This window comes from Neoarthrinium moseri (genome assembly GCF_022829205.1).
Source record: "Neoarthrinium moseri strain CBS 164.80 chromosome Unknown scaffold2_Wmoseri_CBS_16480, whole genome shotgun sequence".
NCBI classification, from domain to species: Eukaryota; Fungi; Ascomycota; class Sordariomycetes; order Amphisphaeriales; family Apiosporaceae; genus Neoarthrinium; species Neoarthrinium moseri.
Window position 1 is genome coordinate 92,381 of NW_026055116.1, and position 12,708 is coordinate 105,088.

At 55.1% G+C, this 12,708-nt stretch overlaps 6 protein-coding genes across 6 annotated transcripts; 3 read left to right on the forward strand and 3 right to left on the reverse strand.

The window, feature by feature from the left end:
* Positions 1 to 1,593: 1,593 nt before the first annotated feature.
* JN550_000771 (uncharacterized protein) lies at positions 1,594 to 2,733 on the reverse strand (the record flags this gene model as incomplete). The annotated part of the gene is made up of 2 exons (XM_049319591.1): positions 1,594 to 2,279; positions 2,388 to 2,733. 2 exons carry the CDS (start codon positions 2,731 to 2,733, stop codon positions 1,594 to 1,596), a joined length of 1,032 nt encoding a protein of 343 aa, XP_049176677.1.
* A 1,409-nt stretch (positions 2,734 to 4,142) lies between these two features.
* On the reverse strand, positions 4,143 to 5,422 carry JN550_000772 (uncharacterized protein; the record flags this gene model as incomplete). The annotated part of the gene is made up of 4 exons (XM_049319602.1): positions 4,143 to 4,555; positions 4,607 to 4,902; positions 4,954 to 5,172; positions 5,349 to 5,422. 4 exons carry the CDS (start codon positions 5,420 to 5,422, stop codon positions 4,143 to 4,145), a joined length of 1,002 nt encoding a protein of 333 aa, XP_049176678.1.
* A 1,671-nt stretch (positions 5,423 to 7,093) lies between these two features.
* Positions 7,094 to 8,516, forward strand: JN550_000773 (uncharacterized protein; the record flags this gene model as incomplete). The annotated part of the gene is made up of 2 exons (XM_049319613.1): positions 7,094 to 7,325; positions 7,381 to 8,516. The coding sequence occupies 2 exons, from the start codon at positions 7,094 to 7,096 to the stop codon at positions 8,514 to 8,516; spliced, it is 1,368 nt and encodes a 455-aa protein (XP_049176679.1).
* Positions 8,517 to 9,165: 649 nt separating this feature from the next.
* On the reverse strand, positions 9,166 to 9,884 carry JN550_000774 (uncharacterized protein; the record flags this gene model as incomplete). Its single annotated transcript, XM_049319624.1, has 2 exons — positions 9,166 to 9,530; positions 9,695 to 9,884. The coding sequence occupies 2 exons, from the start codon at positions 9,882 to 9,884 to the stop codon at positions 9,166 to 9,168; spliced, it is 555 nt and encodes a 184-aa protein (XP_049176680.1).
* Positions 9,885 to 10,894: 1,010 nt separating this feature from the next.
* Positions 10,895 to 11,731, forward strand: JN550_000775 (uncharacterized protein; the record flags this gene model as incomplete). Its single annotated transcript, XM_049319635.1, has 1 exon — positions 10,895 to 11,731. The coding sequence occupies one exon, from the start codon at positions 10,895 to 10,897 to the stop codon at positions 11,729 to 11,731; it is 837 nt and encodes a 278-aa protein (XP_049176681.1).
* A 329-nt stretch (positions 11,732 to 12,060) lies between these two features.
* JN550_000776 (uncharacterized protein) lies at positions 12,061 to 12,639 on the forward strand (the record flags this gene model as incomplete). The annotated part of the gene is made up of 1 exon (XM_049319647.1): positions 12,061 to 12,639. The coding sequence occupies one exon, from the start codon at positions 12,061 to 12,063 to the stop codon at positions 12,637 to 12,639; it is 579 nt and encodes a 192-aa protein (XP_049176682.1).
* Between the last annotated feature and the right edge of the window lie 69 nt (positions 12,640 to 12,708).

The following is a 12,708-nucleotide window of genomic DNA, read 5'->3' on the forward strand; positions in this document are numbered from 1 at the left end:
TCATGGTCGGTAGTCTTCACTAATAAGTTAATTTAAGAGCAAGAAAGAAACCTAGTGTGATCTCGACAACGGGGAGCGGTATGGATGGCTAGCATGGTACTTGCTTTTACTCACTTCTTCTCGAGGAAAGAGAAGAGGACAGAAGAACGGGGAGCAAGCAAGCGGCAGGCCAAGGAAGACGTCGGTAAGAGAATGACTGGAGACTGCTCCAGCCCATAGCGTCCTTCGTAGACATTGTAAAACTTTGCGAGTGCGGCAAGCCGTATTAACTCATTGGCGCATACTTTGTTTCTTGATGTAGAAAACATACGATTTCGCAAACTTTGGTAGTAACTGATTTCACAGTTCTACTGTTCCATAACATACCGTGCCGCCTGGAACCAGCACGGGCCGATTTGAAGCAGATTTGCTCCGCGGGGGTACTAAAACCTTTTTACAAGGGTGTGAACATACGAGGTTGTTGCCCCGGGCTCAGCCGCAATCCTTCCGCCCTGATGATGAGCATGTAGCGGTATACTTAGCACTGTGGTTCTAGACTGGTGGCCTATAGTCATCCGCACACAGCCATGGGGTCGAAGACTTGCTGCAGAACACCCTTGCAAAGGAACAGCTTTGCAAAGCATGTCAGCCAGGGCGTTTGGGAACAACTGCTTGATAGGGTTTATCGCGCCATCACGCACGCCCCAGTCAGCTAAAAGTCTCACACATACAAACCACAGAACAGTAGCGCTTTGTTTCAAGCTTCGCCGTTACGCGCCACCTATATCTCCATCTAACAACATCTACAAGACGGAGTTTGGCGGAGGCGTAGCTGGGAGATGGGCGGCTGTGCCGTGTCCTGCCAACGTTGATTATATCAACAAAAGCAAAAGCTCGCTGCACTTCATAACAGCTTCACCGCAGCACCGGGACTGGACTTTGTACAACCAGTTCCGAACAGAGACTGTTTTGCTGGAACCAGAGCCTTGAGGTTTTGTGTGTGCGAGTTCAAGGTCTAAGACAAAATTAACTATAAAGAATACTATTCAGCAAGTGACCTGGCTCAGCCGTCTTAGTCGTTTCACCGTGAACCGCCGGGTTCTTTCCCAAGTTCAAAGGTATTCTCTCGACACCTACACTGTACGCTACATAAATTGAGTAGTCCATGGCGATATGACAACACCACGCTGCACGAGACCAGATAGCGTGGTGTTGCTGTAAAGACCACGCAGCAAGGCACACATTACGAAGCTTGGGTGTGCAAAAGAAATGGTTTCTTTTCATAGTGCGGCCAATCTCTTGCGAGCCAAGAAAAGATATGTAACTCCATAACTATGCATACTCCTTTCAAATAATATCAAACGGCCCCCCACCTCTTCCTTCTATAAACCGGCTTTGCTTGCCAGCTCTATTCTCCAACCACGGCCTCTAACTTGATATGAGCGCCTCTATCGGTGTTTGTTCAGCTTTTCCACGCGACCTGTTGCTAAGCAGGTGGCAATAAAGCATCTATTGCTCTGCCCGGTGGACGCGGAGCCAGGCTCGGTGAAACACCAGCCCCTGGGGTTCAAACCACTGGACTTCCATGTCCGAATTGTTTCATCTCGTATTCCTTCAACCGAACACCTTGTTCATGGCCTGGTGGGCCAACTCGACACCGAGGAAGGTGGCGGCGTTGGCGGGCACGGCTCTCGCCAGCGCCGGACCGAAGCCGGGGAAGAAAGCCTTGAACCCTCCGCGGCCGTACAGCTCCCTGATGACGCCTCCAATGCTGGGGTTGCCCTCGGCGGTCTGCAGACGGCTCTTGACGGTGTCGACGGGGAACACGGGGATCCACATGGCGACACCGGCGGCACCGCCGGCGGCCGTGACGGCCAGCAGGCTCAGGTCGCCCTGGGGCTTGCCAGTCTTGTGGTCGACGGGCGTCAGGCGGCGCTTGATATACTCGTAGGCGGCGAAGTAGGCGGCGGAGCCGGGCCCGTCGCGGGCCAGGGTGGCGGCGGACCCGCGGAAGACGGAGCGCACGCCGCCTTCGCGGTACAGCTGGCGCACGACGTCCATGCCGCCCTTGTACTTGGGCTCCTCGCCGGGCTTGAGGCGCTGGCCCTGGACCTGCAGGATGACCTTGACGCGCTCGAACGGCGCCGTGATGGCCGTCATGGGGATGGCGCTGAAGAAGCCGGCGGCCGAGGTCTGGGCGATGGACAGCTGCGGCGCGCCGGTGGCCGGGTTCACGGCGACGGTCGAGGCCGAGCTGACGATCTGCTTGCCGAGGTCGTAGCCCCAGAAGGACACGGCGACTGTGTGTCGGAGATCCACGTCAGCATTTTGGACGCGGTCTTGGGGGCGCTAGGCGCGCGCATGAAATGGCGCAGGAGCAATGTCCCGGGGGAAGGAAGAGCACTTACACATGGGTGTGACACCAACCAAGGGCGCACTAACACCGGCGTACAGGCCTCTCCGCAGGCCATCGCGGGCGATGCTCTGGCGCACGCAGTCGATGGCGCTCTTGTAGACGCCGGACTCGGCCGTCTGCAGGCGGACCTTGACGAGGTCGAAGGGGTGGCCGACGATGACGGCGCAGATGCCACCAAAGCCGCCGGCCGCGAAGGATCGCAGCTGCGAGAGGCCGCTGCTGGCCGCCGCCTTGGCCTCGGCCTTGAGCTCGGCCTTGAGCTCCTCCTTGGACTCGGGCACGTGCGGCAGCTTGTCGGCCAGCTTGCCGGAGAGCGACTTCGGGTCCGATGTTGCCATGTTCGTTTCTGTGAGGTCGCTGTCGGAAGGCGGAGGGTTGGGGTTGGAGCGCAGCGAGGGCGAATTGGGCAAATGGAGGGAGGTGTAGCTCCTCTGAGCTGGCGGTAGACAAGATGGCTGGCCCTCTTGCTAAGTATGTCTCGACTATCGGTCGGCTTGTGATCGTGACCCGCTTTCGTGTCGGCCCCCGTGCAATTAATTGTATTATCGATTGCAGATTACGGGGCGCGCGCACTCCCTCTCTCCCTCTCCAGTTGGATAGCCCTGTCTGAGACTTGTCGCAACGGGAGTTTCTGATTTTATGAACGGCGATGGACAGCGTGCGCCTCGTCCGTTTGCTTTCCCGTCTGTCAGAAGCGGAAGTCCGAAAAGAGCACAGAATAAAATGTTTCCTGTGTTACTGATAAGCTCTTCAGAATTGCGGTGCGGCCACGGTTTTGGGGCCCGTTCGCTGGCGGAGCGCGCGACGTCAGTGCCTCGGCTTTTGGATTGCGACTCGCGGGTGGGTACCAAAGTACTTGTCGGCCGCAAGTCAGTGGGAAACTTAGTTGCTGGTTATGTCTTGCCACCTGTTCTGGCTCGGCGTCGCATCTAGCAAAGTCGAGTCTGCGGTAAGAAGTGACCAGTGCAAAGAAATCTCTATGCGACAAAATGATTGAAAAATGCGTGAAAATTCTAGCGGGAGAAAATGCCCCGGGTTAATGTGTTCATTGGCGGTCGGTACGTGTGTACCGCTGCCTCGGTCCAGGTACCTTCGGCTCAATGGCAATGGAATGGAGGGGTCCCCGTGGGGGAGTTCCATTACTAGCAGCGCACGGAGAATGGAGAACGGAGTGCGGTCCCAGCGCCGTCTACAGTACCACGTCAGATCGCCAGTGTGCCATGGCCTTTCGACATTGTGCCAATGACATCGAAGCACCAAGCAGTTGGTAACCAAATTCGCAAAGGTAGTTACCAGTCCTGCCGTGTCCCAGACGTCAAAGTATAATGTACCCCTGCTGCGGCGGCCCGGCCAATGACGACAATTTCGCCTACGACCCCAACTGCCATGCCGGGTGGATGGAAGTCGAGAACGGATCAAGCGGCGGTGAAATGACGATTATCTCGCATCGCCAAGCATCACTCGGATCTGCGAAATGGCAGCAAGATATCCATGAGCTATCACCATCCCCCAATGCTCGGCTCACGCATATGTACTCTCTGGGAAATAGGCATGTACAACATATCGTCATCTAGGGTATCATTCCTGTCACGTCACACCACACCACGCCTCTACTCTTTGCATAGCACTATACGAGGGAGTCCCAACGAGTGTGTTGATCCGTTCTCGCCAGCTTTCCAATGCTGGGCAGCCTTGTCCAATCACATTATCTGCTCAACGCGTCCACGCGCCCTCCCCAACTTCTCCCCTAATACAAAGCTGGGCTCCTTGGCGTCGGTGGCGCGCCCCTGCCCATGCCGCACCAGCATGAGTCCCCTTCTCGCTCCATCTGGATCGTAATGTCGATGCCTTTCTCAGCCAGGTAGTTCCTGACCCTGTCCTGGACGTCTTCCATGTCGGCGCCGCGGATAGCAGCCACGTGGATAACCCCTATCAGGTTGGCCCGCGCGTCCTCGCCCGTTCGATCATCAGCCCAGAACTTGGGTACCGCGTAGGATGCCACGCCGCGTACACCATTGATGCCTGTGAGGATGTTCCTGAGGTTGTATTCGGTGTCGTCGGGGTTGGTCAGGAGGAGACGGTGAGCTGATGACTTGACCAGAGGTATAGCCGTGAGCGCGATGAGATACGCAATCAAGAATGATGCCAATGGATCCCATCCTGACCAGGGGAAGATATACGTCAGTACGGTGGAGATAATAACGGACGCACTCCCCAGTGTGTCCGCCAAGACGTGTAGGTAGATTCCATGCAGGTTCTCGTTGTCACCATGGTGATGGTGATGGTGGTGCCCCCCTGCGCCGTGGTCATGACCACCGTGCGAGTGGTCGTGCGAGTGTCCTCCATGGCTATGCCCGTGATGGCTGTGCGTGCCGAAGGCGAACAATCCAAGTAGGTTGACAATCAGGCCCAAGGTGCTGACCACAAAGAGATCCAGCAGTCGCTTCGTCTCGCGGCCCTCCAACAGCCGTTCAAAGCCCTCAAACATGATCTCAACACTGATCAGACTGCGAAATAGTTAGCGTAGTTCTGACTCGGGATCCGTCTTAGAGACGTACATCAAGAATATCCCGTTGGCGAAGCCACTCAGTGTTTCAATCTTCCCAAAACCATAGGGAAACTTATCAGTCTTTGACCATTTACTCATGACGGCAGCGAAGAGCCCGACCGCCAATGCCACGCAGTCGAAGAACATGTGAATGGAGTCGGAAAGTAGCCCCAATGAGTCGGTCACGTAGCCGTAGAAGGCCTGGACGGCCATGAAGGAAAAGTTCAGCCTAGATTGCGTTAACAAAGACGCGAATCCTAGATCAAATATCTAAACCTACACCATGAAGTAGAAAATGCGCCGCGAGTCTTTCTCAGTCATTACAGAGTGTATTAAGGGCCAGCGTGACGTGTAGGGGAGAAGCAGTGCTGTCATCTTCGAGTATTGGCCGGATTGATTGTGCACATGCCCATGGCCATGATGATCGTGTCCATGATCGTGGTGCTCATGACCGTGGTGATCATGGCCGTGGTGGTCATGATGGTCGTGACTATGGTGATCGTGGTCGTGCTGGTGGGCGCCTCCGTCGTGTTTGTGGTCCGACTCGTGGTGGTGGTTGAAATAGGTGTCCGGCGAATGTTGGACAGGAGTCATAGGCGACATATCCTCGACAGGACTCAGCGTATCGCTCTCCTTCCTCGACAGGGGGGAGGGGCGGTTCTCTCTCCGCTGGACCTGTAGGTAGGTGTTCGTTCTGTAGTTTGAAATGTTTGCTTTTACGTGCTCGTGCTCTGGCGCTTCATGGTTGTAGCCGTGGCTGTGGCCGTGATCATGTTGCCCTAGGCTTTGGCTGTGGGAATGGGCGCTGCCAGATCGTCTCGAGGTATGCGGGAGCGAGTTTGAGTGCGCATGATGGTGGTGATGGTGGCTATGTGGCACTGGAGGGGTCGGCAGAGCGTACGAGGAGGCCATTTCTGCTTGATGGCAGGCACAGTAGGCTCGTCGGGGGCTGGGAGCTTCGTGAAGCTACTCCAATGCCCAGATCGTTCGCAAGGGCAAGATCCAGGGGGCTCTCGTCAAAACATGTGTCTTGGGTGAGCACAAGCTGTGGCCGGGTAGGGCGCCGCGTGGCAGTTGCACACGAGAAAAGAGTCGCACGAAACTGGAAGCCGTGAGACGTTGCTCTGCCTCTGCTCTTGTCTCTAGTTCTGCTTGCTTGACTCGCGGGCGCGTGGGCTTGAGTTGGTACCGCAAGAGCAAAGGGGGCGGCCCTTTCGGTGTGGGACAGAGCTAGCGGTGACGGGTAGACGATTTCCTCTTAGCCACTGTAGCGGCGGACGCCGGCCTGATCGATGAGACACCAGGAGCAAGAGCAAGAGCAAGAGCAGGAGCAAGGGCGCAGGCTAAGATGCGGATGGGCGCGGAGGCAGATCGTTCAAGAGGAGATGGGACGGAGAGGCGACGAGCGGTTCATTGTTGTCGTCGCTCTCGCCCATTTCGGCCATGTCTCTCCGCCTGGTTAATCTGCAGGCCGCGCTAAAGACGGGCCCTGGGGCCCTTGGCTGCTTGGGGCCTTGACCGGCCCCCCAGGCCCCCTGGCCACTGACCTCAGCGGGGGAATGCACGTTGCCAGCACCTGATTCGGCCTTGTCGTTGCAGACTAGTGGGCCGCCAATGCTGCAGGTCCCAGAACCCAAAAGGCGACCAGGGGCCAACCTCGATAATCTCAGCTAATGCCGCCCGCTGGATGCCGGCCGCGCAGTAACAGCACTAATCCGAGCCCGAAATCCCATCCCAGAACCCGATCAGCGTTGCCCCAGCCTAGTTTCTGATAGCTGGGAAGTGACATCCATCCTCCAACCACGTCGCCGTCCGGTCTCGAGTGCCTTCGTGAGAGAAGGCCGTGAACTCAACTCTGACGCAACATCAGACTGAAGCTCGTCCTCTCTACGCTCCAGAGCTCGCTGGGCGCATGAATTGAGGCCTTTTCCATGACCTTCGCTTATCGCCAATGTCCGAGCTAGCAGTGGATGCCACGTCGACGTGAATTCTGGTCGCCTTCCACTTTCGGCTTGAACGCCCCAAGACATTGATCGCCGAGGCTGGCCTAGTCGAGGTATACACCCCCAGCGCATCAGAAACACTGAGCTGTGCCCTAGCTCAGCTTTCTGGATCGCAAGTGTTCCCGCGCATCAGTTGGCACACCCTCCATGGCCCTTTTCACGGTTCTGCTCTCGGCTGTGGGGGCGGCCCTTCTCACCGGCATCATCGGTCTGGCCATGCTCCTACCGACGCGCTATGTGAAGCACTCACCCGCCTCGCCAGGCTCGGTCAGGGTACAGGTCCTGGTGCTTGGCGACATTGGCCGGAGCCCGCGTATGCAGTACCATGCATTGAGTATTGCCAAACATGGAGGAGCCGTAGATTTGATTGGCTATTACGGTACCTTCCTTCACTCAGCCTCCCCAATTTCGGTATACTAAATGATATACTCTAGAATCGCCGCCACATCCTGACCTGCTCAACAACAGCAGGGTCAAGATCCACCCACTGTCACCACCTCCCGCAGCTCTGCGGTCCAAGTCCCTCCCATTTCTCTTGGCTGGGCCCTTGAAGGTTCTCTGGCAGATCTGGACTCTCATCTGGGTGCTCGGCTATGACACGCAACCGGCAAGATGGATCCTCGTACAGAACCCACCTTCTATCCCAACTCTAGCCCTTGCGCTACTGATTTCAGTTTTGCGCAATACTCATCTAATGATCGACTGGCACAACTACGGCTGGACGATCCTGGCAGGCACGCGAGGCTCTGGCCATCCTTTTGTCAAAATTTCCAAAGCGTACGAGTCAATTCTGGGCCGGCTCGCCCCTACTGCCAACATTACCGTCACCCATGCGATGGCCAGACAGCTCAAAGAAGCACCGTACAGCATCAAAACACCCATCCTCACCCTGCATGACCGACCCGCAGCCATCTTCCAACCACTGAAAGGACCCGGAGACCGGAAGGCTTTTTTGGAACGACTTCCCGAGACTCGAGATTTCGCCAACAACATCCTTGCTGGGGAAACCAAACTCATCGTAAGCAGCACAAGCTGGACGCCCGACGAGGACTTTTCACTGCTGCTAGACGCCTTAGTCGATTATGCCAAGGACGCACCCTGCCCGATCGTTGCTATTATCACAGGCAAGGGCCCCCAGAAGGCCCATTACCAATCGAGAATTCGGGACTTGACTGAGGCCGGAAAGCTTCCCAATATAAGAATCTTGACCGCCTGGCTGACAATGGAGGACTATGCCACGCTCCTGAGCTGCGCAGACCTTGGCGTCTGTTTGCACATGTCTAGTTCAGGCGTCGATTTGCCGATGAAAGTGGTCGACATGTTCGGTTCAGGCCTGCCCGTGGCTGCGTATTCCGGATACCAAAGTTTCAGCGAGCTGGTCAAAGAGGGCCACAATGGCTGTGGTTTCGAAACAGCTGGCGAGCTTGCCGCTGTACTGATGCGACTATTCCAGGACAGCGGCGAGGATGAACTGCGATTTTTGCGCCAGGGTGCACAGAAAGAAGGCAGTCTACGATGGGATGAGGAGTGGGATCGCACTCTTGCTCGAGTATTCGGCGTCATTGAGTGAAGCCACACAATGTTTGACCCTGAACGCTAGGGACGAAGAAGCACCCAAGCGTCCTTGATACGGCCAAAGAGTTCGATCAATTTGAACGCCGTTCATTGAAGGAAAAATACCCTGTATCGTCCATGGCATGGCCACAAGCTGAGCAAGGACTTCAACGAGCGAGAATCATTGTCTCGTGACTGAGGTATCAGAGCGACCAATGTAGCTCCTACTACCCGTCACAGAGGGCCATCCCACTCGCAAAATCGTGTAGTGTGGAATAGCCCCTCCAAAACAAGGCAAGGAACATTTACGCAATGTAGGTGCAGTACAACATAAGCCATAGACTAAGCCATAAGGTGAAGTTTCAAATTGATCAGTGGAACCTATACTCCCTAGATGATGGTTTCCGAAAACGCCTGCAAAGTCAAGAGCTATAAAACAATGCAAGTGCTATATATGTACCCAAATGAGACTGAATCTCCGCTCAAGGTACGTCGTTCCACCTGCAGGCTCGATCTGGTACCAGGAAGGCCGAACCGTGACAGCGCCAAGTAATCGAATCCAGCTTCGAACCATTATGTCAGTGGAGGTAGAGAAACCTTGCCGTATTGGTGTGAGCTGCCTACTCGGGGGCCATCTTGTACCGCGCTTCGCGAGCCGCCCACGCCTAATCCTCGCCGAGGCTCTCGCGGACACACTTGCGCACGCGGCGGCGGAACTCCTTGCTCTCGCCGGCGCGGTCCTGGCGCAGCAGCTTGGCGGCGTCGAGGTTGGCAGGGCTCTCGTCATTGGGCTCGCTGAACAGGCTGATGACGGACAGCAGGATGGTCTCGGGGGTCTGGACGGGCGACCAGCGCTCCGCCGCCGTCTCGTACCCGTACTTGTCGTCCTCGGGCGGGTGCAGGATGCTAATGCACAGCTCGCCCGACGCGTAGATGTTGGGGTGGAACGGCACCGGCGCCTGGAACACCAGCTTCGGCGGCAGGTGCGGGTACTCGGGCGGGAACGTCAGGTGTGCCCGGAAGTAGGCGCCTGTTTTGCGAGATGGCCGGGGCCAATGGTCAGCTCAAGTCCTTGGCCGGTTTCCACGTAGTGTAATAGTCAGGCCGGCTGGTGGACTCGGGTTGCGTGGGTTGGGAGTGAGGGGGGTAGTTGGTAGAAGGTCGGCAGGGTGTAAGGGAGGAGGGGCAACATACCACCATAGTACTTGCAGTCGTCGTTGATCATGAGCACCACCTCCCAGACAAAGACGTTGTTCTCGTTCAGCAGACCGACCGAGATGCCCGGCAGGTCCTTGGCCGTGCTCATCTCCTTCAGCTGCCGCTGGAGCAGCCGCGCGGCGCCGGAGGTCTGGGCGGATGACGTCGGTTTCGGGTTGGAGGACATGGTGGTGATCTCGGGCTTTGCTCGTGAGATTCTATCCGGGGTGGAAGTTGCGGTCTCGGTGTGTCCTGTGACTCCTCCGTACGTGGCAGCGTGTGCTGTATGTCACCACATTTGGGAGCGGCAGGTCGTCGAAGTCGGGATGTCGAAAGACGGGATCGAGCTTCGAGGTGGAGGTTTGGCTGCCCAGGTGTAGCTTCACCTGCGGTTGCTGAACGCCGTCGAGGTGATGGCGGGGCTTGGCGGGGTATCAATCGCCAAGCCAGCGATGATTACAGGGGTGTGCACTGTAGTGTAACTAAACTGGCGAAGCACTTGGCCAGAACCCTGACTGCGCAGCTTATCCAGACAACGTTTGCAAGGGCGCTGTTGGAATATGAGAAGCTACTGGGTCTTCTAAACTCGCAGTCTCTCCCTGCTTCTTTGTCGCCCTTGGTCGAAGGAACTGAATCATACCATTCACATCTGGGCCTTGGTTTGAAGTCGATCAAACCTCGAGTTCGTGGCCTTATTTGGGAGTATAGCAGCTGGCTTCCAGATGCCGAAGCCGTACGTCCATGAACGTAGGTGACTCGCCAGAGCCCAGGTTGCTTTGGCATTGACGACCGCCCACATAGACATGGGTAAATGGTGACTGCGGCATTATAATAGTGGCTTAGCACATTTGCGACATGCTACAAGCCCCTGTTCTCCACCACAACTGAGGCAACCTGATGTTCCCCGTCTTGCCTCGTAACACATATTATATCGAACCATTCTACGAGCCCAGAAAGGATCATCACATTCTGAGTTCTTGTCATTTTCTTGAAAGAAGGCCGAGTCGTGAGTCTCTAGGCGCCCTGTAGGCTGATCGACCCAACCAGTCCTCATTTCATAGAAAAATCCGCCAAGCCCGCCAGTTCTAATAACACCCTGTCTGTCGTATTCCAGCTTGTGTGGCCTCCCCTTGCGCAAGCGCAACGCTCTTCTGCAACAGGCTACGATATCTCCACGATAGCGCAACTTCAGTTGTGATGGCATTGACATTATTCACCGTCTTTCCAGAACTGCCTCTCGAGCTCCGCAGAGAGATATGGCGCCGTACTCTGCCTGAGAGGGTTCCAACATTATACCCGTACTGGAACAGCTCTTGGGACGTCCGATACTTGAAAGAATCAGATGCTGGGTACCAACCCGACGTTGTTGGGCAGGACCTGATCATGGAATTTAACATCCGTGATCTCAGAGCGGCTCACGTCGAATTGCCGTCAGTCTACGTCAATCGAGAGGCTCGCGAGGTTGCTCTCGCTTGGGCCCGACAGCACGGCATTCGAATACAGAGCTACGGATATACGGGCCTACCTTTTTTCAGGCAGCCCTTTCAAGCTTCGTACGACGCGTTGTATGTTTCTGCAGATCAATGGCATGAATTCAAAGACGGGCCACGAGAACTTCTCTCTTATCCAGATATAGAGGACAGGGAAACTCAGGTCACCAATGCATCAGTGCGCCACATTGCTGTGCCAGAATCTTTACTTCACGCCGCCGATGTAGCAGGGCTCCTTGAAGATCTCGAGTTTTACCCAAACTTCAGTACTCTGTTTGTTATTCTAAATTCAGAACCGGATTTCGAGCCTACAGATGGCAATCTCCGAATGCAGCCGCAGTGGAAGCTTGAACAAACACGAGGAGGTTTCACTTGGGATCAAAGTCTTTGCGCTTTTACGCAGGAGCATGTTAAATGCATGGATCATCCACTTGAAGTGTCACTTGAAGGAATAAGACTGGCTTGTCGAGCACTCGCGATGGCCCTCATCAAATGCCCTCGCAGTTTCAAGATAAAGCCCGCTTTTGCAGTCAAGCATTTGTAAAAGGACCTTCGACAATGCTAATAAATAGTCTGCCTTGTACCGAACCCCAGTATAATGATGAACTTCACGTTGAAGCCTTTACGGAATCAGTCTCTTTCTGGGATTAACAGACCTTGTGCCCATATAAGCCGTCTTTGTCTACGGCGTACGATAAAGAAACATCCGCTTGAGAGACCTACTACGGTGGGAGTGGTCAAAGCACCCGGGTCACACCTATATAATAGTATAAATTCCCACTCTCACAAGTCTTTTCAGGTAATGGTTTTTGAAACTACTTCGACTTAGACACAAGAACAATTTTGCCCCATACACACATTTAATCCTCCACAATGCCACCCAAGCGCCGCAACGAAGATAACACCAGTGGACCTCCTCCAAAACGACACCGGTCGGGAAATGGCTCGGCTAGCAAATTAGGAAATTACAATGCTTCCGTCAAACGAGGAGATGCGAGCACCACCAAGAGCGGCATAGCCAAAAATGGTGACGACCTGGTCGCACAAGCCCGCACGTTTCGGGACACCGTTCAGACATTGAAGGAGCAAGGTGTCATTGAGTTCTCTTTCAAGTTCCGCAAGACAAAGAATGCCAAGGGCAAGGCCAAGCAAGAAAAAGCCGCAGAGAGCAAGGTTGTGAAGGAGAAGGAGCCGAAGGGACCCTACACGGGGCCGCCGAGAGATATGAATGTATTAAGCAACCTCAAGACAGGCCAGATGACAGCAGAGGAGCAGCAAATCTTCCGCAAACATCTCGACGGCCAGATGGAAGAGTATCATTCTTCTGCCCTACCGAACGAAGAGAAGACGGCTGCCAAGAAAGAAGGTCAAGATGGGGTGGATGAGGAAAAGGCGACAAATGTTACCCCTGAGAATGGAGAACAAGGTGACAATGCCACAAAACAGGCATAAGTAGATGCTATAGATATAGTGTGTGAGATAAAAAGGATGTTTCTTTGGCAGTTAAAATGAAACTATAGT